This window comes from Chrysemys picta, chromosome 11 (genome assembly GCF_011386835.1).
Source record: "Chrysemys picta bellii isolate R12L10 chromosome 11, ASM1138683v2, whole genome shotgun sequence".
NCBI classification, from domain to species: Eukaryota; Metazoa; Chordata; order Testudines; family Emydidae; genus Chrysemys; species Chrysemys picta.
Genome location: NC_088801.1, coordinates 41034981 through 41058078, shown reverse-complemented (window position 1 = coordinate 41058078; position 23098 = coordinate 41034981). Strand labels below are relative to the sequence as shown.

Genomic DNA, 23098 nt, shown 5'->3' with positions numbered 1-23098 from the left:
GGAAGCAGGGTGTAGGAGCAGGGGAGAGGGGGCACCTTCACATTAGCCGTCCCCCTCTCCCCCCGCACAGTAAGCAGGAGGCTCGGGGAGCAGATCCAAGGCAGAGGGCAGGAGCAGCACATGGCAGTGGGGGGTAGGGTGACCAGACGTCCCGATTTTTAGGTGTGTTTTTTTTTTTTCCCCCAACTCCCTCCCGTGTCCTGATATTTTCTTCCTCTCATCTGGTCACCCTAGTCAGGGGAGGGATAGCTGCAATTGCTAGCCTGCTGGGCGACTGCAGCAAAGGGAATTTAGGGGAGCGGGGAGCTGATGTGGGGGCTGCCAGGCAACCCTGGTTCCAAGCCCCCACCAGCTAGCTGCAACGGGCTGCTCTTTCTGCAAGCAGTGGACAAAGCAAGCGGCTGCCAAAGGATGTTAGAAGGGAGCATTGCACAACTTTAAATGAGCATGTTCCCTAATTGATCAGCAATGTAACAACGAAACAACGTTAACTGGGACGACTTTAAGTGAGGAGTTACTGTATTGCAAACTTCATCCACACTATAGTGCCAATCTCACCTTAAAGGACCAGTGTCTATATTCATTTAATCCTTGGTGTTTCTGTTGAGACTGCCAATAAAAGTGGAAAATAAATTTCTAGTGGTAGTAGCTTTGTGATGTATATGAGAACACGATCACCAGTTTAGTTTGTGTAAATTTAGAGTTGAAACCAATCTCCCGAGCCATCTTTCTTTAAAATAAATGAATACTTCAAACAAAATGCAACTTCTAAATTAAATAAAATTAATTGGAATGTTTAAAAAAAAACATTGAAGATCCTTTACATTTAGTAGCATAATAACAATGTAGTGCATATCTAGATTAGAAGAAATCTGTCCTGATGTTTTTGCCTAGTGGACTGTGAATAAGTAATGGACATGTTAAATGTGGTTAGAGGGTAAATGTGTGGATGTCAGCAAATTTGGACTATCCGCTACCAATTCTAATGTTTATAATATTTCCAGGGGCTTTAACAGACACCTTTTTGTCCACTCTTTGATTTATTTATTTTAGTTGTTATAAGGTACCTATCTAAAAGCCCTAGTTGCTTTCATATGATTAAAATATACTATCCTTATTATGTGGGAGGTGATTTATAAATGGTAGCACAAAATAATGAATAGGTACTTGTCTTTATCTCTTTACCAGATCAACTGGATCAGAATAGAAGGAAGAATACACACATGCCTCTAAACTCTGATAAATAGGATGTTGCTGATCTTTAAGGACAAGTATTCTTCATAGTTGTTATTGATAATTAGATCTTGTCCTGTCTGTGACTTAAGTAGCCAGTTGAGAATTGTTAAAAGCTTCAACCTTGTCTCCATCCTAGCTGTGAATATATAAAATGTTGCGTCATAATTTTTATAAAGTGCTTTTTACTCATTTATGAGCTCAGTTCCTCCCACTCAACACAGGGGGGAAGAGAGAGAGAAAGGGAAAGTCTTGTACATACTTTATTAACAAAGCTCTTGCCAGTAGCTTTTCTGTTGTAATGAGTAACTTAAGCAATAAGTTACTAGGCTTCAAGAAAATATTTCTAGTGTTGATATATGTGATTACGCCTAAAGTCTTTAGTGGACTGTTTACCATGCTTAATGGGGTATTTAGAGGAAATTAAAGTTCTTTATAAGGAGTGTTTTGAATGCATCAAAAATATTCTTGACAGATGTCGTGGTGTTAGAGTCGAGGGCACATTACATATTGTGACTTTTTGATATTACCAGTGCCCATAGAGAAGTTAGTGCCTGAACGCCTGTGACAAAACCAGTCTTTTCAATGTAAACTTGTTTTATGATGATGATATCTGACCTAATATCCAGTGGATTTTTAAGATTTTGCAAGGAATTTCTGTAAGAGTGAGAAGTAGATTTGTTCAGAAGAGAAATGCAGTGTTTCTTTTAAGTGAAGTTTGGCTATCTAAAGTTCAAGGAACATGAAACTACTACAAGTATTCATCCTTGAAATACAGCTTTTCCCATTCATATAATTTATTTGCCTTTTTTGTTTTGAAAATCCACAAGCATAGCTGCTGAGTCCTGTAACTGAAAACCCCCAGGATTCGCAAGGCTGATCTATAGTAGAGCATTTTAGGGTTGTTAACACAAGTTGTCACCTGGGATGTTTGTAAAATGCTTCATATCTGCACACACAAATTCCTGTGATGTTTCACAAACATTCTCGGTATTGTTACAACTGCTGTAGCTCTGAGTAAGTCTTAGAACAGATAATTCTTGCTCCAGTTCAGTTTGTTAGGGTAGGAGGGAAAACATCTTTCTTGAACTGTGGACACAAGAACTGGACTCAGTATTCCAGTAGAGGTCACGTCAATGCCAAATGGTAATTTAACCTCCCCACTCTGATTTGATATTCCCCTGTTTACACATACAAGGACTGCATTCGTCCTTTATAGTAGAGCTCATGTTCAGCTAATTATTCACAGTGACCTCAAGTTTTAATTGGTCACTGCTTCCCAAGATAGTGTCCCTCATCTTGTAAATATGACCTACATTTTTTGTTCCTAGGTCCTAAGTCCTCTTCATTATTTACCGTTTCTCCAGTCTTTGTGTTATCTGCAAATTTATCAGTAATGATTCTGTTTTCTTCCAGGTCATTGATGAAAATGCTAAATAGCATTTGGGGCCAAGAATCAGTCTCTTTCAGATCCCATTAGAAACACACCTGCTTGATGACTGTTTCAAAATGTCATGTGGCACCAAATCAGATGTCTTACAGAAATTCATGTATATTACATCAACACTACTATTTTTATCCACTTATCAAGACACCTGCCATCCAGAATCCAATATGAAATATGGGGTCCAAGAGCAACAATTCTAAGGCTTCAGCTACTCCTTGTAGTTTCCCGAGTAGAAGCAGAGAGAAGCTGACATGATTCTTGTCAGTTTCACTGCTGTACACATAATTCTGAACAGCAGCAATGAAATTGAACAAGTGTCATCAATTTCATTTTGCTGCTGCTTGGGAAATCTGAGTAGCAGGATGATGTTTATACATTGAGGTTTTAAAGCCTTTGTAAGAATCTGATATCCTCATTGCAAAAGATTTGCAAGGAGCTGAAACCTTGATGAGGCCACACCCTGCTCACTAGGATGGGCTGTTACTGACCTGTATCAGAATTCCAAGCCGAGAGAGAGAGAGGAGTGCAAATATGGGCCCTCCAAACAGTTGTGTAAAATGTAGCATTACTCAAATATACCATATTTGCACTGAAGTGTACATTATTTTTTGTGATACAGTAGCATCAAAGTCACTAGAGCTGTCTGTCTATGGAGTCAGGAAGACATTGCTTCACTGAGACTTTCAAATGTGACCTGTAATCTTCAGAACTGCAAACTTATTCCCTTCCCCCAACCCCCACGATAGCAGAAATTCTGCAGAAATTAATTACATGCCCTTTCAATTTCCAAAGGAAAGCTTCCCATTCTCCGGTGCCAAGTAGACAAGTGAATTTTTCAAGCTAGGGTTTAGTCCTTGATGCTGTACAAAGTATTTGGCACTGAGAGAGATTACTACTTTCAGCCACCCAAAGGATTTAGCAATGTATGCACATTCACACATGCTTTTTTTCCCCTCACCTGATGGATCTGATTAAGTTTATCAAGACATTCTGTGAACTAGTAGGTGTGGGTATATTAATTCACAATATTATAAACTGCTGAGATTTATTGGGTACAGCATTCAACTCATGGTTAAAAATCTTTGCGTTCTTAGGCAAGGCAGGGAACTCCAGAGCTCAATCCTGGAGGACATGAAGATAAATTAATGTACAGTTTTTGGCACTTCAGATATGGCAGGCTATATATATTTCCAAAGAGATGCTAAACATATCTATTGTCAAAGATAAAGTGCCATTTTTAAAAAATCATGTGATATTTGACTTTTTTCATAGTATTTGTATTTCCTGTAAATTTAACTATTGTGGGCAGTAAGTGTATGTGTTTGTTTTATTGTGGTACCCACTGTTGCATCATTGTCCCAAATAAGAAATAACTATACACGTATCATTGAGCAGGGAGAAAGAGGTCATTCCTCCAGTGACAGAGTACATCAAAGTAGGAACTGGATAGACCAGACCTGATCAAACAAACTAGGTCATCTGTCTGTATTTCAGTTTAGAATAGTGCTAAGTTAACTAGGAGGATGATTAAATATTTGTAAATGAATGTTATTATTTTAACCAACTAAGATAATTGCTAGATTAAAATTTTTAGGCCTAAATAAAGGCAATTAATTAAACTAAACTAAACAACAAATTATGTAAAAGATTAAATATAACCTGAAAAGCTCTCGCTAGCTTTTAAAAAAATTATTATTATTATTTGACCCTAGAACACTGGGTCAGCAGGTGAGCGAGAAATATGTGAAAATAGTTGTCTTTGTTCATATCTCACCACACAACCTTGCCACACTTCTCATTCAAGGATTATATATAATTTAACCTGAGCTCTGGCATGCATGCTAGTGAACCTTAATTTAATTTAGCTAGGCCTTTCCTAAATTTGCAGACTACCTGCTTTACTTTACACTCAGTATAATTTCATCAGTGAAAATATAAATTTGCCTGGTATGACAGAGATACTTTATCCTTTTTTCTTCTTCTGTAAATTTTTCTGAGCTCAAACATAGAAGAATGTCATGTTTGTTTTATTTATTTTTATATTGTTTTCTGTTGCTCCATTAATTTGTGTGTAAAATAAATAGGCTTCCAATTTACATAACTATATATACTGTAGGGAACTCTTATTGAGAATTGTCAGTCTTTAACTTATGTTAAGAGAGTTTAAAGTTAGGCACATAATCTGAGCCCCTCTGAAAAATCTCACAAAAATCAAAATGAATTTAGACATGTAATTTAGGCAGCCAAGTTTTTTTTAAAAGTGATATAGTGACTTCCTTCTGTATGTTTTCTCTCTTACTTTTTTGTAGATTTGAGAGGGATCTGTAGAATATGCTTATCTTTCAGAGAGGGCAAAGCTACTTGCTTCACCTGTGTTTAAAGTTATCTGGAGGTTCTAATCCACTTACCTGCCCTTGACCTTTGTGTCTTTTGCTGGGATAATCAGGGGCTAGGTCAGAAATAAACTGAGTATACAAATTTTGATATACACACCCTCACTCATGTGCAGGCAAGTTCAAAAACTTAGCTAATTGGTCCCAAAAGACTTGAGTATGGGTGTACGGAAAATACTACCTCCAGAGAACTCCAATTAGAATTTAATTCCTTTCAATTCTTTATCTCAATTTTGGTGTAATATGTTGCTAGTGGGGAAAATTGTAATGTCAAAAGCCTTTGTGATGGGGTTTATAAGTATATCCAAAATATTTTTAAAATCAGAAAAATTATGCAAGCAAAAGGTTCCTTCACTAGTTAACAGGATTGGTTGAGGAGCTAATGATTTTTGATGAAGCAAAAGCTGAGAAATAGCACTTTAGCCTTACAGCTTACATAAAGTAGAATCTTTCCTTATCTATTTTTGTTGATTAATTAAAAAAATGAAAAACACTTAGGATAAGATAAGATGGTACTACTGTTTTCTTCTTTTGTATAATCTTGTTGCATGTCTCTACATAAGCTGTTCTGGCCACTCATCATAGTAACCAGCTGGGCCATTTCACCTGCTGGAGCCATTAAAGAGGACTCTCTCCCCCTAGATTAATCCCCTCCGACATTAGTTTTTTGCTCTGACAACTGGAGCAGGCATTCAGAATTTGCAGGTGGCCAGTGTGACACACATAATTGCCTACAATTTTAGGCAATGAATAAAAATGGTCTACATTACTTGTCAAAGGTTGTATATGCAGTGCCAAGTGAGATCTATGGGAAGCCTTTTAGGGTTTAAAGAACAGTTAATAGCAAGGCACAGTGCTTTTTTAATCATAATGCATTTGTAATATAGCACTTTGATCTTCTCCTTGTAGGAAATGGTGTTACATTAGCCACTTTTAAACATTTATGAGTGAAATTCAGTTATAGGAGAGTAAAAGTGATTATTCTTAGTCAGAACATGTTAGATTTCATTAAAAGTTTTCTGCTTGCCCCTTCCTTGTTAAAATCTGTGGGGAGTCCTATTCCTGGAGGGTTTCAAATCAGGATCTAAGCATTTAGAAGAGTCTTTTCCTTGTTTTTCCCTAAAGCAACTGCAAAACCGGGAAAAGAAGTTATACTAAATAGCAGAGCTATTTATAGCTATTTTATAAATCTGTTTAACCTACATATCAGTAACAGTAAATATTTTGTGCACTGAAGAAAAATTTTGGGAATAGAATTTTGTATGTAAATATCTAATTGTATATCACACCAGTTATAACTTTTAATAAATGCATTGTTTAAAGCATGACCATAAATTATCTACAACAAAAAATAGATGACTCTAAAATGCACTACTCCTAGAAGAGCCAAGTTTGACCTTTCAGACCCAAGAGCCTTTTATTAACACCTGCCTGTAAGGAGAACCTTGCCACACGCAGCTTTCAGATTCAGAACCACAAAACTGATGAGGAAAGGCTTGAAGGGTTCAGTTTGTGTCACTTGCTGTTTGCCGTTTCCATTTCACAGATGATTAATCTTTCTGTGAAGAAAGGCCAGAGAAACAAAGCACATTGGGCTCTTCCTGTAGTTACTCCTTCTGAATGCACACTAGCTTGCTAACTAAAAGGCCTTTAGATTTCCTGCAGAGAGAGATGTTCTGAAAGTGAATGCAGCTGGTTGGAGGTCACCAGTGCAAGGCTCTTGCCATTGTGTAATGGAGGCTTTGGCAGGTTTCATTTTTTAGGGGAGGGAGAAGGTGTTGGCAAAAAAAATTAATGCAGAATAAATAAGGTTTGGGATATTTGAATTAATTTCTTGAAGGGTGGATCATCAATAGTAGGCTCAATTTCTTTTGCTAACAATTTAAAAAAATATATTCACTCTGTTTTTTCCTCCTCCACCCATTCCCCTTTCTAAATAGTGTGTTTATATTGTATGTGGTCTCACCCACTGGATGCTGAAATGTTACATCTTACTGAGTTTGAAAAGCAATCTAAAATGCCCTTGGATTTTTACATCGGTTTTATGATCTCTATTAATTTGGGGAGGGCTGCTACTAAAATACTGTGTATTTAACTTTCTAAGTATAGGTGTGTTATATTAACATTCACCATTGCTTTTTAGTGACTTGTTTAAAATGGTAATATATTGTTTTAGCTTCTGAGATATAATTTAAATTCATTTTCTTGTCTTTTTAAGGGATGTTACCTAATTTTTAATTTGAGTATGTATTGTGTATTTTGGTATTTTTTGGGTATAGAAAATAATTGTCTGGTATCCAGCTGAGTTTGTTCTTCATCTACTTTAATTACTTTGTTTCTTCTTAATCCTGCATAGGACATAATGTGTAAAATCAAAACCTGGGTAATAGATGAAAAGAAACCTGTGCGCTTCTATCATGATTGGAATGACAAAGAGGTAGGCTGTTATCCCATGCATAGACTCTTAATATTTCTACCTGTTTTCACTTGGTAAAAATATTTAAATAGAAAAGAATCCATGAGATTTATAAGGTATTGAATTGAAAGTTAAATTTATCAGTAGATTTTGTTTATCAAAGTATACTGGATAGATTACTTGAAGCAGTTATTTGCCCTTTCAGAAATACAATTAATAAAAAAGAAACTGAGTTTGAAAATGTTGTATTACACTAACTTCATTCTGTTTTTAAGATTCTATCTTTATATTCTCATTTTTAGATTGATGTGTTGAACAAATACTTGTTTTTGACTTCAAAACCAATGATTTACTTGATTAACCTCTCGGAAAAAGATTACCTTCGATGTAAAAACAAATGGTGAGTTTGCTTAGTTTTAAAATATAAAATTCACACTTGTCTTTCATATTTCTCAATGGCACACACTTCACTATTCTTTAAAAGGACATAAGGATTATTCTTGTTGTTTTACTTAATATAAATTGATATCTTTTATACTTATTCTATCTCCGTAAACATTCTGTCTGAGTGCAGTGGTGATAAAAATGCCCCAGTGAATTTACAAAACAGAAGCAAATCCTTTCCCCTCCTTCAGTTTTTACATAAACTTAACTGTGAAGAAAATAAATCCATTTCAGAAACGGACTCAATCTGGTTAGAAACCATTACTTTCCAATAAAACTGGCTTTTTAAACATTATTTAACACTGATTATTCATATAATTGCTTTTCATTTGTTATGTGCTGAAAGAATAAAACTATGTAATTTGTAATGTGACAGAATTTTTTTGTACTGTGGCATTAATTTAATATTGAACATTTCAACAATACACTTCCATTTACGTTTGAGTGCCAACAGTGCTTGGCATTGTTAACAGTTGTGCGTAACACACAAAGGAAGACATTTTACATTTCCTTGTACTATTTAGGCCTACTCTCAGATACTTCATGTAAGTAGTATTTTTACCTTCATGCACGGTTTTTACTCAAACAAATATTCTTGTTGATGTCAAGATGACTTGGGTGGATAATGTTTACAGTAAGGCTCTATATCAGACACATAGTGAACTGGATGAAGATCCAGTTCCAACATGGTGAAAATACTTTGGGTTTCCATTGTTGAAAAGCACAGTGTGTTAGCTTGTCATAAAAAATAGCAGTTGAGATAGACAATTGGATTGGAGAGGAGAGACCGATTAAATATTACACTATAAGGAAGAATTAATGACAACATACTTGTTCTAAAATTCACAACAAATTATATAGTTTACAAATCTTTAAAACACTTTAATTGTGAGATCTTTAAAGTTTTGGGATATAAATGTATGTTTCTGAACAGAGAGATGCTTTAAGTCATCCAAACAAATGAAAAGTATCTAAAGCAAAGTATCTGAATCCTCCTAAAGTACACCTCCTGTTTCTCCCTGTACTTCATTAAGTACTTAGATGCACATGGTTTCAATTTTCCATTAAAAATTCTCATTTCCATATGATATCAAAGAGCGAGAAGGCTTTAAACTGAAAAATAAACATTCATAGACTGGAAGCCAAAACAATAATTAATGTCAGATGGTTAACTCCAATAAATCATTAGAATAAATTTTCTGAAATTACTGCAACTAAAACTGTCTTGTTGATACTACTATAAGACACTTGTATTTATGATAAGGAACTGAATTTAACCTTTCTGAAAGTTTATATTTTTGAAAATACAGATTTAAAATTGAAACTTAGTAGAAACTGTGATAGCTAGTGCTAAATTTCTCCATATTCGGTCAGGAATAGAATTTTTAAAAATGTATCACCTGACAGTGCAGTAAATCTTAACTGTCCTAATTTAAGTGCAAATGTTTGAAGCTTTTGAGGCTCACTATGACAGTACAAAGTTTATTTGAAACTGGGTGAGTCAGTTTCCAAAAGGGATTTTCACACCTGTATTTGGATGATTACAGGTAGAGTTCAATGGCTCTAATTGTACAGTAAATACCATTTCCCAGACCCTAATAGTAAACAGACTCCTTGTGAGATGCCAGTCTGTGATTTAGCTGTTGCCAGACATCCCCTGTTTTTTGTGAGACCAGTTGTGGTGGAGATATGGTTATAGCCAATTGAAAGAAAACCTTTGTATAAATTACAATTTTTAATTTGTAAAAATCTAGACGTTTGAATTGGGAAGTCAAATAATGAAATGATTTAACCGTTTTTATGCACAACTAATGATTTAAGTTTAAAAAAAAAAATTCCAGCTCTCATGAATGTTAGTGTAATTGTAGCTGAAAGATCAAAGCCTGGGTAGCTGAGTGATGTTCCAGAAGAGAATTTACCACATAGCCATTTTCAGTACAGTTTCTGCCGCCTGCTGTTCCTATTTTCCCTCAAGCTAGCCATTGACTACCCCCTGTGCATCCCTGCTCGTAAAAAATGATTGAGGAAGTATTTGTCATGTATTTATGAGTGGGAAACATTGTGTGATAGGGAATGGCATCTACTGGAGCCAGAAAGATTGCCATTTTCCTTCACTGAAGCATTCTTATAGCTTTAAACCACAGTTTGTGCAACATAGCTTTTGTATTAAAGTACAGAATAAATTTTTACTGTGTAGGATGCTAACGGTAGGCTTTTGTCATTTATGGCAGTGCAAACAGATGCAAATGATTAGTATATATTTTATTGTGAGATGCCTTTTAATTTGTGATTTTTGTGTGTGTATGTGTTCATGTTCTTAATCTGAGCTACATTTGGATTAGTTGCTCAACTAGCAAAAAAAAAAAGTTTTTTGAATGTAATTTGTAATATAACAGAGTTAAGGTTAATGTAGGAAATCAGTAATATTTTGTAGTTTTTTCAACAACTAGAAAAGTATTTAAAGCATTAGCAAAGAGGAGGGAGAGGATTTTGATTGTGGATACAAGTGAAAACTAAAATTGTCTTTGTTTTAGTGGGTCACCCTTTCAAAATTAAAGAGCATTTTAATTGCTAATTTAAAACACATTTAAATGTAAGTGGTAATGTTATTTTTCAATCTTAGAGAAGAAGAAAACACTGTGAAAGATAAGACTGTTGTCTGTGTGAGTAGGTGTATTGACCTTTTGAAAGATGTAAAAACTGGAATGGCTCCAAGCAGCTACTTGCTGGTTTTAACAGTGTTGAATTAGTCATTCAGTTGATTTATGATTAAGACCTAGCCCTTGAAGAGAAACTGCTATGACAGCTGTGTTAGTTGAACTTGTATTATGATCAGATGACCGTTAGGATGAAGTTGTATAGAGGAATCCACTGAAACCATTTTTATTACATATTGCTATTCTTTAAATGAATAATTAAAGTAATCCAAAACCTTTTAAAATTCCTAATAATTTTATGGGGACCTATAAACTTAACACTTTCTAAACATCTAGTTTTACTCAGATCAAAGAACACTACATACAGCATATTAATTTTCAGTTAAAACTGCCTACAAGCAAACACAGGACATTAGAATTGTCAAACCTTCACTTAATTAAGGGTGTAAATTTCAGTCTTGGCATATTTGGTGCTTCAAGAGGGTCAGAACATATTATCCATTTACGAGATACTTTTTTCAGTGTAATATGAGAATTTACTTTGCTTCAATATATCTGTTGGTTTTGATATTTTAAAATGTTTTTTTCCCCCAACTTAACATTGATAAAGTGTGTATATATATATCAAAATTGTAGAAATTGAACTTTGGACCTGAACTTCATTTTCTGCCAAGTAAAATTTTCTTGTACTAATCCTTTAATGATGTTTTAAAGCATTGAAGACTGTAAATTGAGAGTACTTTCTAATATTTATTTTCCTACTTCAGGTAACACTTTATATTTGGGATAAACAGTTTGCAAGAATTCCTCAAAATTGATTTCTGAGTGCTAATCTTTTGTGATATAACTCAGATTTCAAAAACTTCTAGAGTGTCCAAATATATATGCAGGATCATAATTTCAGAACTATATTTCAAAAATTCACTGCTAGGAATTTCCGTGATCTATGAGCACTAGCTGTTGAACAGACATTGAAAGTCAATGGGGAATAGGTGCCTAACTCCCTTAGGCCCCTTTGAAATTCCCAGGCCATAAAAATAGAAAAGACTTAAGAATACTTCTCATAAGCGCTCTGTTACATTATACCAAATTTTCCTGCGTTGTCATAATATTTCATACCATGCAAGTCAGCTTTCAAGCCATTCCTGCCACCATCAAAACTTTTTGTTGGATAATTGCAAGGAGTCTTGTCATTGTCTTATTTGATTAATCCTAGCATGTGAGAAGTTAATTAGTGAAATAGCAAATTACTATTTTCATATAGCGTGTGTGTGTGTGTGTGTGTGTGTATATATATATATATATATATACACAAACCAATAATAATTATGTATATACTATATTATGTAAATTTATGTAATATTCATATTAATGCATTTTTAAGGGCAGAAAGGGACCATTATGATGATCTAGTCTGGCCTTCTCCATATCAGGCCATATAATTTCAATAGTTTAGTCTATTTCATTATTCCATATTGTCTCAAATGTTATGACTCAAAAATAGAGACAAATAATTACAAAGTACCAGGTGAAAAATGTGAGGCAGAGAGTGGGTGATTCAGCAAATAGGGAATAGTCTTTAACCTATAGGTCAACAGTTCAAATTCAGCCTAGGTCAGTAGGAAAAGAAAGTTGTTACTATCTGATGGTTGTTTAGGAATTGGTGAATCTCAGTCTAGTTCCCATTTAAACCCTGTTCTGAAGTCAGAATTATTAATTTTATAATGGGCTTGTCTAGAGTGCTTATTACTACAGTATATGAGTGCTTCACATATGTCCGTTAATTTATCTTCACAATGTCCCTATGAGAGGATTGGTGTATATATATATGAGGGGGATGATATTACCCTCATTTTAAAAATGGAGGACTGAGACACAGAGAGATTGAGGTTGAAAGTATCTGCTAATTTTGAGTGCCCAATTTGAGACGTCAACGGCCTGATTTTGCAAAGTACTTAGCTTTGCATATCACTTCATATTTTAAAAGCACAACTCTCATTGACTTCAGTTGCAGTTGTGAGTGCTCAGCACTTCTATAAATGAGACTCAAGAGTCTCAACTTGGGCACCCAGAAAATGAATCCGTAGTTAGGCCTTGTCTACACTACACAGTTAGGTCACTATAAGGCAGTTTATGTTGAGCTAATTGTGTCAGTGTCTGCACCCTACAGCCTTGCTGTTGCCAATGTAAGTGCCCTACTACTCTGACGTAATAATTCCATCTTCATGAGAGGCATAGGGCTTCTGTCGGTGTAGTTAGGGCGACACAGTGTCTATGTAGACGCTGCATTACTTACATCGGTGGTTGGCTGTCTTGTCAGGAGCCGTGAAATTGCCAAGAAAGCTAGGCAGCTAGAGCCCAGCTCCCCCCCTCTCCCCACCCCAGCTTTCCTGGAGAGCTGGATGGCTGGACCCCGCTCCCGGCTGGGAGCTGGGGTGAGAAGCCCGGAGGGCTGGACCCCGCTCCCAACAGAGAACATTGGCTGTCTTGTCAGTTTCACAGCTGCAGCCATGAACAGGTGGGGAATGAGGAAGTGAGAAGCCCCAGGTGGCTTCTCCCGCTCCCAGCGGGGAACGGGGAGCTGCAGGGAGGGCACAACCCACTGGGAGCCTGTGGGGCAGCCGGGCTCCCAGCAGGGAGCTACCAGCGGAGCTGAGAGACCGGACTCTCAGCTCCCCACAGTGCCCCTCTTAGGTCGGGGAAGTGCTCCTGGTGAGGACATGCAGAACTGCAGTAATTACTTCCGTGGCTGTAAGTCAACCTAATATAGGTCGTCTTAAGTTTCTAGTGTAGACATACCCTTAGTGACCACCTTTGAAAAATGTGGTTTAGGTGACTAGCCTAGCATCATCTAGGAAATCTGTGACAGAAGCAGGGATAAAATCCAGTTTTCCAGGGCAGCATTCACCTGTCTTAACTATGGGACTGTCCTTCCTTAAATCCCATGTCTCATTTGCTACATATCTTCCAGCTGCTCCAGAAAATGAGGCAGGGGTTCCACACAGTCTCCTTTATTACACAGCCCTGATCCATCCCGAGAGCAAGTCGATTTGACCTAGTAATTAAAGGTTGTATCAAATGTATACACACAAGAAGGCCACGTTAAACTTGTGTCTGTGCATTGTCCAGAGATATCCAGGAGAATGCCTCTTAGCACCATATTGTCTGGCTCAGGAATGGAGAAGCACAGAAGCATGGAGAAGGTACCTTCTTGACCTTCCCATGACACCAGGAGACACTCGTAAGCATAACTGCAGATCCACCTCTAAGAGGAAGGATCCTTCCCTGCTCCATCAGAGTTGAGCATGTTGTTATGACCACGTCTCAAGGACTCAGTCCCCTAAGCCTCATGGTTGACCAGAAGGTGCATAATACTAAGACTACCTTGGTACCAGCCTCCATGTTGTCAAGTATCAGAGGGGTAGCCGTGTTAGTCTGAATCTGTAAAAAGCAACAGAGGGTCCTGTGGCACCTTTGAGACTTCTGTTAGTCTCAAAGGTGCCACAGGACCCTCTGTTGCTTTTTACAGCCTCCATGTTGTCGGTGGCACTGACTTTAGTGCCGAGCCACAGTAAACAAGAGGCCCAAAGCATTGGGAACCATTGGTTCTGGATAAGGACAATTGGTGGGAACCCCCATGCATTGTTGGTACTGCCTCAATCCTGCCACGAATCACTGATAACTAAGAACCTCCCCACAGTTGCTTCAGTGGTACAGCTAGACAAAATTCCATATCCCCCAAAAGGTGTAGAGATGTACATTGTTCCAGAGGAGCCGCAAATTACAATTGATGCCACCTCCACCTATTTTGGTGGCTGCCTGACACAATTTTCTCACAATTGAAGGGTGACAACAATGGCCAATTGGGTGCTGGATATCATCCGTTCCAGCTATACTGTCAAGTTAATCTCCTGACTCCCTTCAAAACCCCCTTCCCTGTCCCTTTTCAGGGACTGCTTGCACAAGGAGATCCTCCTGCAAGAAATAGAATCTCTTCTTCTGGGTGCAGTAGAATGAGTACCACCACAATGTTAGGGAAAATAATTTTATGCAAAATATTTCCTAATTCCCAAGAAAAAGGAGGATGGAAACTCATTCTTGACCTCTTGTGTATCAATGTATTTATTCACAAACGGAAAATCCACTTGATTACACTGGACAGAGACAGTGTGTGCACAGCTCTCAACATGAAAGATGCATAATTCCATGTGGATGTCCAGCCTTTTCACAGAAGGTTTCTCAAGTTCCTGGCAGGTCCCAACCACTAATAATACAGGATGTTTCTGTTCAGCACTCAGGCTACATCTACACTACAGGGGGGAGTCAATTTAAGATACGCAAATTCAGCTACGTGAATAGCGTAGCTGAATTCGACGTATCGCAGCCGACTTACCCCGCTGTGAGGACGGTGGCAAAATCGACCTCTGCGGCTTCCTGTCGACGGCGCTTACTCCCACCTCCGCTGGTGGAGTAAGAGTGTCGATTCGGGGATCGATTGTGGGACGCGATAAATCGATCCCCGAGAGCTCGATTTCTACCTGCCGATTCAGGCGGGTAGTGTAGACCTAGCCTCAGAGTATTTACGAAGGCATTCACAGTGGTAGCAGCAGAGGCCTGTCATAATGGCTGTCTTCTCATACCTAGTAGACTGGCTCCTGACAGGCAGGTTGTGACATTCCCCAGGATACAAGCTGGACTGTTGGACAGCTGTGTCCCCCCAGCTCTCCAATTGGGGTGCCTTTTACACTGCTTAGCTGTGAGAACCACCACTCCTGGTATATTTGCAAGGAGTCTCTAGGATGCAAAATTGCTCCCAGCTGAATCATGAGTGCTTCCAGCCATCCACTCCTGAATTATATTCCAGGGTGACACCTGCAAATTTCCAGTCCCAGATTTGTCCCTAGAAATGTGCGTCGTGTTGCCTACCTCTTTCCTTCTGTGCAGTTCATAGAAGATAGTCATTTCATTAATAGAAAATGGTATGCACAAACCATGTTATCTCAAATAGAGGTTCCAGATACTTCAATCCAGACACACACTGGTTGAGATAAAACAATAAAACAAGTTTATTAACTACAGAAAGATAAATGTTAAGTTATTACAAGTAATGGAGGCCTAAAAGTCAGAATTGGTTACAAAGAAATAAAAAGTGAAACACAAACTGATACCTAACTTAGTAAGTTAAATGAATTCAAAGCAAAGGTTTTTTTCCACCACATGTTTTTACTGGCTGAACTCTTTCAGTCAGGATCTCTCTCTCTCTCTCTCTCTCACACACACACACACTTCACTAATGGTTCCTTTGTCTTTCAAACGTTGTTGATGCCATGACTAGAGATGAGTGGATTTGTGTCCTCTGTTCTTCCTTCTTACAGCATTTCTCTTCTTTGAGAATCCTCTCCAGCTCGGATTCAGGCAACAGCAAGTCTGTCTGCCAAGATGTACATTTCTTGCTCAAACCCTTCTTCCTGCCAAAGAATGGCTGCTCAACCTGATAATAGTCCACTTGATTATGTTGACACCTGGCTGAGGTGCTTGTTAGACTTTTGTCTATGAGGAACTGGTTTGGGCTACTTTTGTAAACTTGGAGCACGTCTCAGGAATGTCATATAGTAAAATCTTATAACTTTACATAAAATGTTGCTACATATTTTTACCAGGACAATAATGTTCAGTAGATAAAGTTTTCAAACCTCACAAGGCATACTTTGTACAAAATTCATCATAGTCTTGTAAAAGTGGTGAACATAAGGTTACAGGCTATCACACAGGTGCTGACTAGAAGTTCTGACATCAACATCATTGCTGCTCCATCTCCTAACATCCCTGGGAATGTGTGTGTAAACAGAACAGTCTAACCCGAATCTGATGTAAGCTATGGAATTCATAGGCGCGACTCTAGACTCAGTCAGGGCAAGAGCTTACCTCACTGTGGACAGTTTCCAATTCATGAGCAACCTAATCAATCAGGTAATACTGTCCTCATAGATCAATACAGGTATACCTTGTATTTTTGGGTCACATGATGTTGTCCTTATGTGACGTTTGCAAGGCTCCACCTCCATTGCCTTCAGGGTTGGCTTGAACAGTGTAAATGCTTCGCTAACACAACATGAACATTATGGTGGCTATCTCCCCTCCCTTCAAGGTTAAGGCCTCACTGATGTAGTGGAAAGACCCCGGGAATGTACATATGGGAGTTCCCTTCCTCCCTCCCACACCTGAGAAAACCCTAGTTAGAGATGCCTTGCTTCTGGGCTGGGAAGCCCACATGGATGAACCCACAGTGCAAGGCATCTGGATGCCTTGAGACTAGAATGCATATATAAATCTCCTAAAGAGAGCAGCCTGGGAAGCCATAAAGTGTTCTTCCCACTCATATTCCAATATATCCTCCTAATTTCAGACAACATAACGACTATGTTCTATATCAGGAACAGAGAGGAGTGAAATCTATCCCCTTTGTGTTGAAGTAGTCAACTTATGGAATGATGCATCTGACATCATTACCCTGTCAGCAGTATACCTCCCAGGTGTTCACAATTCACTGGGGGATGACTTCACAGGCATTTCACCACTGACCATGAAACAATACTATACTAACCAGAGCTTCGCTCAGTGGGGAACCCCTACATGGGACCTTTTTGAATCCCACAAGAACAGGAAATGCAACACATTCTGCTCCACTGGTGCTCAAGGACACAGATCTAAAGGCAATGTCCTATTGCTTTTGTGGATAGGTCACTCAAGAAATGCCTTTCTTCCCATCCCACTGTTACCTTGAGCCCTCTGAAAGATCTGACACTAGTAGAACACTAGTCATTCTCATCGCCCCCAGAGACCCAGGTAGTTCTGGTTTCCTGTTCTTCTGAAAATGTCAACCCGTCCACCCATCACCATCCAGACCTTCCTGGAACTCTTGACCCAAGACAATGTCAACATCCTAATCCAGAATTTCTTCATTTTATGCTACGGTATTTGGATGGGCATCAGACCTGGAACCATTATGCTCAGAAGCAGTTGAAGAAATTCTTAATAGAAGAGATTCCACCAGAAAGTATTATTTATCCAAGTAGAAATGATTCTGGGCCCAGCAACACCATCTCTCCCAAGACGTAGCTAACATTCACTCTGTTCTGGATTATTGCTCAATCTTAAGGCTGCGGGTCTCTATTAGTTCCCTGTATGTTTACCTGGTGGTGATCGGTGCATACCACCCAGCCATTGATGACCACTGTGTCTTCACTCACCCAGTGATGATCTGGTTTCTGAAGGGTTTGATTAGAACTGTGGTAGACAACCTATGGCACGGGTGTCGAAGGTGGCACACGAGCTGATTTTCAGTGGCACTCACACTGCCCTGGTCCTGGACACTGGATGGGGGGCTCTGCATTTTAATTTAATTTTAAATGAAGCTTCCTAAACATTTTAAAAACCTTATTTACTTTACATACAACAATAGTTTGGTTATATATTATAGACTTATAGAAAGAGACCTTCTAAAAACGTTCAAATGTATTACTGGCACGCAAAACCTTAAATTAGAGTGAATAAATGAAGACTCAGCACACCACCTCTGAAAGGTTGCCAACCCCTGGATTAGAACCTTCCCACTAGTAACCAAACCACCTCCACAATGGGAACTTAACTTACTACTCTTTGATGTTAACTAAGCTACCATTCAAACTGATGGCTTACATGCTCAATGTCTCATTTGTCACTTATGTGTTGCCATCACTTCACCCACAGGGTTGACTAACTTGGAGCTTCTATGGCCCATTCACCGTATACAGTATTCCACAAGGACAGAGTCTTGCTCAGACTTCTCTCTGAAATCACTGTAAAGTTGATTTGGGATTTTAACATAAACCAGACAATACATTTACTGTCTTTTCCCAAAGCTTCATGTCACCAGTGAAAGAGACTTCATTACCTCAACATAAGACGTGCTTTAGGCTTTTACTTGGAAAGAACAATATCTATTAGAAAGTCACCTAGATTATGGCTCTAGGAGAATGAATGCTTTTATTCTCTGACTCTAAGTGGATTGCTGGCTGCGTTCTACTTTTTAGTTGGCACATCTCCATCCCACACAAGAAGTGAAGATTTATTCCACTAGAGCACAAGTGGCTTCAGTAGCATTTTGTCGAGGAGTGCTCCTACTTGACATTTGCAGAGCAGCTGTGTGAAGTTCTGTTCATACCTTCACAAAGCTTTATGCCTTAGTTCAAGCCTCCACAGCTGATGCATCCTTTGGAGCAGCAGTCCTACATCCATACAGCCTGCATCCTCGCACTTGTCTGTCTCCTCTCTAAGTACTGCTTGTCAGTCACCCACAGTGGAATATACATAGCGACCAGCACTCGAAGAAAGGAAAGAACTCTAGTTACAATAAGGTGAGTTCTTTGATGTGTTGTCCCTGTCTGTAGTTCACTACCCAGCCTCCTTCCCCTCTGCTTGAGATCCTTCCTGATGTTCACAGTCCACACCCCATTGTATCCTTGGTGCAAACATGAGGCATGTAAGGCACAGCTCAATGGAGACAGCTGACTGTCTAGGTCTCATAGTTGGTCCCAAAAAAGGGGGGCACCCTCTTAAAATGTGCTCGAGTACCAAGTCAAGGTCTGGTCATAAACATCAGTATTCACCAGTACTGTCTGAGGCGGAGCCATTGTGCCTTCATCTTATGGGCTCCAAGCAGAGAGTGGGATGCAGCTGCTGTGCCAATAGTTGGCAAAATCAACAGCTTGTTAGCTGCCTCAGTGAGCAGCAGCTGATTCAGTAAATACCTCAAAGAGGGCCAAAAAATGTTAACAAGTAGAGCAGGCCTTCATTTTTGGAGGGTAGGCCTTCAAATACTCCTCCTTCCCTTACCCTTTGGAGAGGAGGAAAACTTATTTTGGTCCATCACGATCATCTTAAAAATATAAAGCTAGCTCAAAGATTTTCAGGAGAGAGTTTTGGGAGACATCACAAACTTACCTGACTCATTTTTTAAGAGTGTGTGGAGTAGATGGAGGAGAGGTGGAAGATGATGTCTACACCATTGGGTCCCTTAGCACTTGTTCTTTATGATGAGCACTTACCTCTGATATAGGTAGTGCCAATCCTCATGCATTCTTTGAGGCAAAAGACCTATTATGCCTTTTTTGCCTGATTATCTATAACTATGCTATCTGGGACTGATAGCAGGGGCTTCATCTGCAGTAGCACCATGTACTTTCATGGCTCCATTGGCACCAATTCCTTATCGTTATTGTGGCATAGTCTGAATATCAGTTGGCATTTTGTTCTCCACAGCTGCTTCCCACAAGCTTTAATGTATGTATCTCTGGGGTTGTGGCCTCCAGTAACACCCACTGCAGCATCTCCTCCATTCCTTGATGGATTGAACCATGGTCAAACTTTCTGCCTTGATTCCTTGTAGCCATCACTTCATCTAAATAAATGGGAGAGTTTGGTGCCCTGATCGCTTACCCACCATATACCACCTTTTTATAAAGACAAGGCCATGTTGCATCCTCATCCTCACTTTCTCCCTAAGGTTTCTTTGGAATACCATATTAATCAGGATATTTGCCTCGCAGTGGTCTATCTAAAATCTCATGCTTCAACAGCGGAAACCAGTGTATGCACACTGAATATCTGAAGGGTCCTTGCCTTCTACCTTGGCAGAGCTAAGACATTCTGGACCTCTTGTTGGTTATTTGTGTCATTTGAAGAGGATGAAGGGATAACTTATTTCCACACAGTGACTGTCAAAGTGGGTTTTGGGGTGCATATAATCCTGCTATGAATCTGCAGGCATGCAGCCTCTTTGCAGAGTTACTGCTATTTCCACTCAGGCTCAGTCCATATCTATAGCAGTATTCAAGAACATATTTGTATCAAAATTTGTAGGACTGCAACTTGGTCTTCCATCCATACTTTTGCCAAGTATTACACCATCTTACCTGCATCCATAAATACTACCTTTGGCGAGATGGTCCTCCAAACTGTCCTGAATTTGCCTTCTAGGCACCCACCTCCTCATTATGTTACTGCTTCGGAGTCTCATATGGTGGAGCACCCATAGGAACATACACTTAATGGTGGAGAGGTTATTTACACAATAGTAACTTGAGTTTTTCAAGATGTTTTGTCCCTGTGGGTGTGTTGGGTCCATGTATCTTATTGGTTCTTGTTTGGAGGCATGAGCAGCTGCTCTGTGCAGGTGTGGGCCTGCAGCCATTGCTTTGCATTCTCCAGTCAAGAGTATACAGATGCATGTACATTCTATGGTGGAGCACCTAAGGGACAAAACATCTTGAACTCAGGTTATTGTAAGCTAAGTAACCTCTTCATTCCATGTTTTTTTCAGTTAACGCCTTGATGAACTAGGAGAAATTGTTGTTTACCATTCCAGATTGGCTCCAGTAGGGCTCCTATGAATTTTATCAGTCAACAAAACCCTCTGTTCTGGAGGACTGATTAAAGTCTCTTAAGTCACACACATGATATAAGACTAAATCTGACCTCAATAGTTCGCAGGTGCCTAATTCTGCTGTGACACACGACCATGTGTGCGTACATGATACCACTTGCCAGACTTCACCTGCCACCTGCAGCCACTATAGCACTGGCTACAACAGATTTGTACTCCCCAGCTAAACACCATATGAACAGACTAGTAACAGTTCTGACCCAAGTTCTGTAAGAACTCACTTGGTGGCTAGATCTCCTAAATGCGAGGAAAGAAGTGACCGCATCCCCTTCCCAGCAATGAAACTCATTACATGTGCATTAGGTACACATTCGGGTGCCTTCCTGAACCATCTTTGGATGCAAGGCTCATGGTCCCCTAATGACCTAAAGTTACACTTTTTTAATGCCCTAGAGCTCAGTCATCAGGTTGGATTGTATAGCATTTCTTCCTGTTCTCCAGAGAACTTGGTGCAGATTCTGATGGACAATACATTGGTGAAGTAGTGTATCAGCAAAAAAGGCCGAGCCCAGTTGTCCCCAATGTGTCTGGAAGCCATCAAACTTTGGGAATGGTACCAGCAACACAGGGTGACCCCCTCCCAACTCCAGCTTGTCTCATCCCTGGAGTCAGCAGGAACACGTGGTGACCAACCATAAGTAGTCGCTGTGGGAATCCATCTGAGACCCAATATTCAGGCATTGGGGAACCCCGACCAAAGACTTATTAGCGGTGACAGAGAATATCAAATGCAAGACCTTATGTTCCAGGGGAGGCATGAGCCCCTGCTTCCTGACTGACACATTTTTCCTTTGATGCTCTTAAGGTTTTGATAGCCCCATATTGGCCAAGACAGTTTTTGATGTCCCACTTACTTCAGATGTCCAGCCAGCCTCCCATACACCTTCCTTCTTGCCTGGACATAGTATCTCAGAACCATTTTATTCTGTCGATTTCAAGGCCTTTATGAAACATATATCAGAGACTCTGCAAAAAAGAATTCTGACAATAAGATTGGCCCATTACTAAATGGAAATGGGAAAATTATCAATAATAATGCAGAAAAGGCAGAAGTGTTCAATAAATATTTGTTCTGTATGTGGGGGAAAAAACAGATGTAGTCTCATCATATGATATTCCACTAGTATCTCTGAAGGAAGTTAGACATTTAAAAATCAGTAGGTCCAGATAATTTGTAACCAAGAGTTTTAAAAGAGCTGGCTGAGGGGCTGCTGTGAAACATTAATGTTGGTTTTCAACAAGTCTCGGAGCACTGGTGAAGTTCCAGAAGACTGGAAGAAAACTAATGTTATGCCAGTTTTTAAAAAGGGTAAATGGGATGACCTGGGTATTTATAGGTATGTCAGCCTGACATCAATTCTGGGCAAGATATGGAGTGGCTGTTACAGGATTTGATTGATAAAGATTTGAATGTAATATAATTAATGCCAATTAACATGGGTTTATGGAAAATAGATCCTGTCAAACTAACTTGATATCTTTTTTGATGAGATTACAAGTTTGGTTGATAAAGTAGTAGTGTTGACATCATTGTTGACATAGATTCCTGTAAGGGATTTGACTTGGTACAACATGACATTTTGATTAAGAAAATTAGAGTGATACAAAATTAACATGGCACAAATTAAATGAATTAAAAACTGGCTAACTGATAAGTCTCAAAATATAATTGGAAATGGGGAGCTATCAAGAGGGTGTGTTTCCAAGAGGTCCTGCAGGGATCGGTTCTTGCCCCCTACGCTATGTAATATTTTTATCAATGACCTGGAAGAAAACCTAAAATCATCATTGATAAAGTTTGCAAAAGTTTACAAAAATTGAGCAAGTGGTAAATAATGAAGAGGACTGGTTACTGATTCAGAGTGATCTGGATTGCTTGATAAATAAGCTGCAAGCAAACTGTGTTTTAGTAGGTTAAATGTAAATGTATGCATCTAGCGACAAAGAATGTATGCCATACTTATTTATGGAATGGGGGATTCTATCCTGTGAAACAATGACTTTGAAAAAGATTTTGGGATCATG

At 39.0% G+C, this 23098-nt stretch overlaps 1 protein-coding gene across 6 annotated transcripts in view; it reads left to right on the top strand.

Annotated features, from left to right (window-relative positions):
• The window catches only part of OLA1 (Obg like ATPase 1), a 203813-nt gene that overhangs the window by 129945 nt on the left and 50770 nt on the right, over positions 1-23098 (top strand). For all 6 annotated transcript variants that reach the window (XM_005300419.3, XM_065560793.1, XM_005300417.5 and 3 more), the window contains 2 exons: positions 7430-7510; positions 7792-7889. In XM_005300419.3, coding sequence (XP_005300476.1) covers positions 7430-7510; positions 7792-7889 — 179 coding nt within the window. The remainder of the gene's footprint in view (positions 1-7429; positions 7511-7791; positions 7890-23098) is intronic.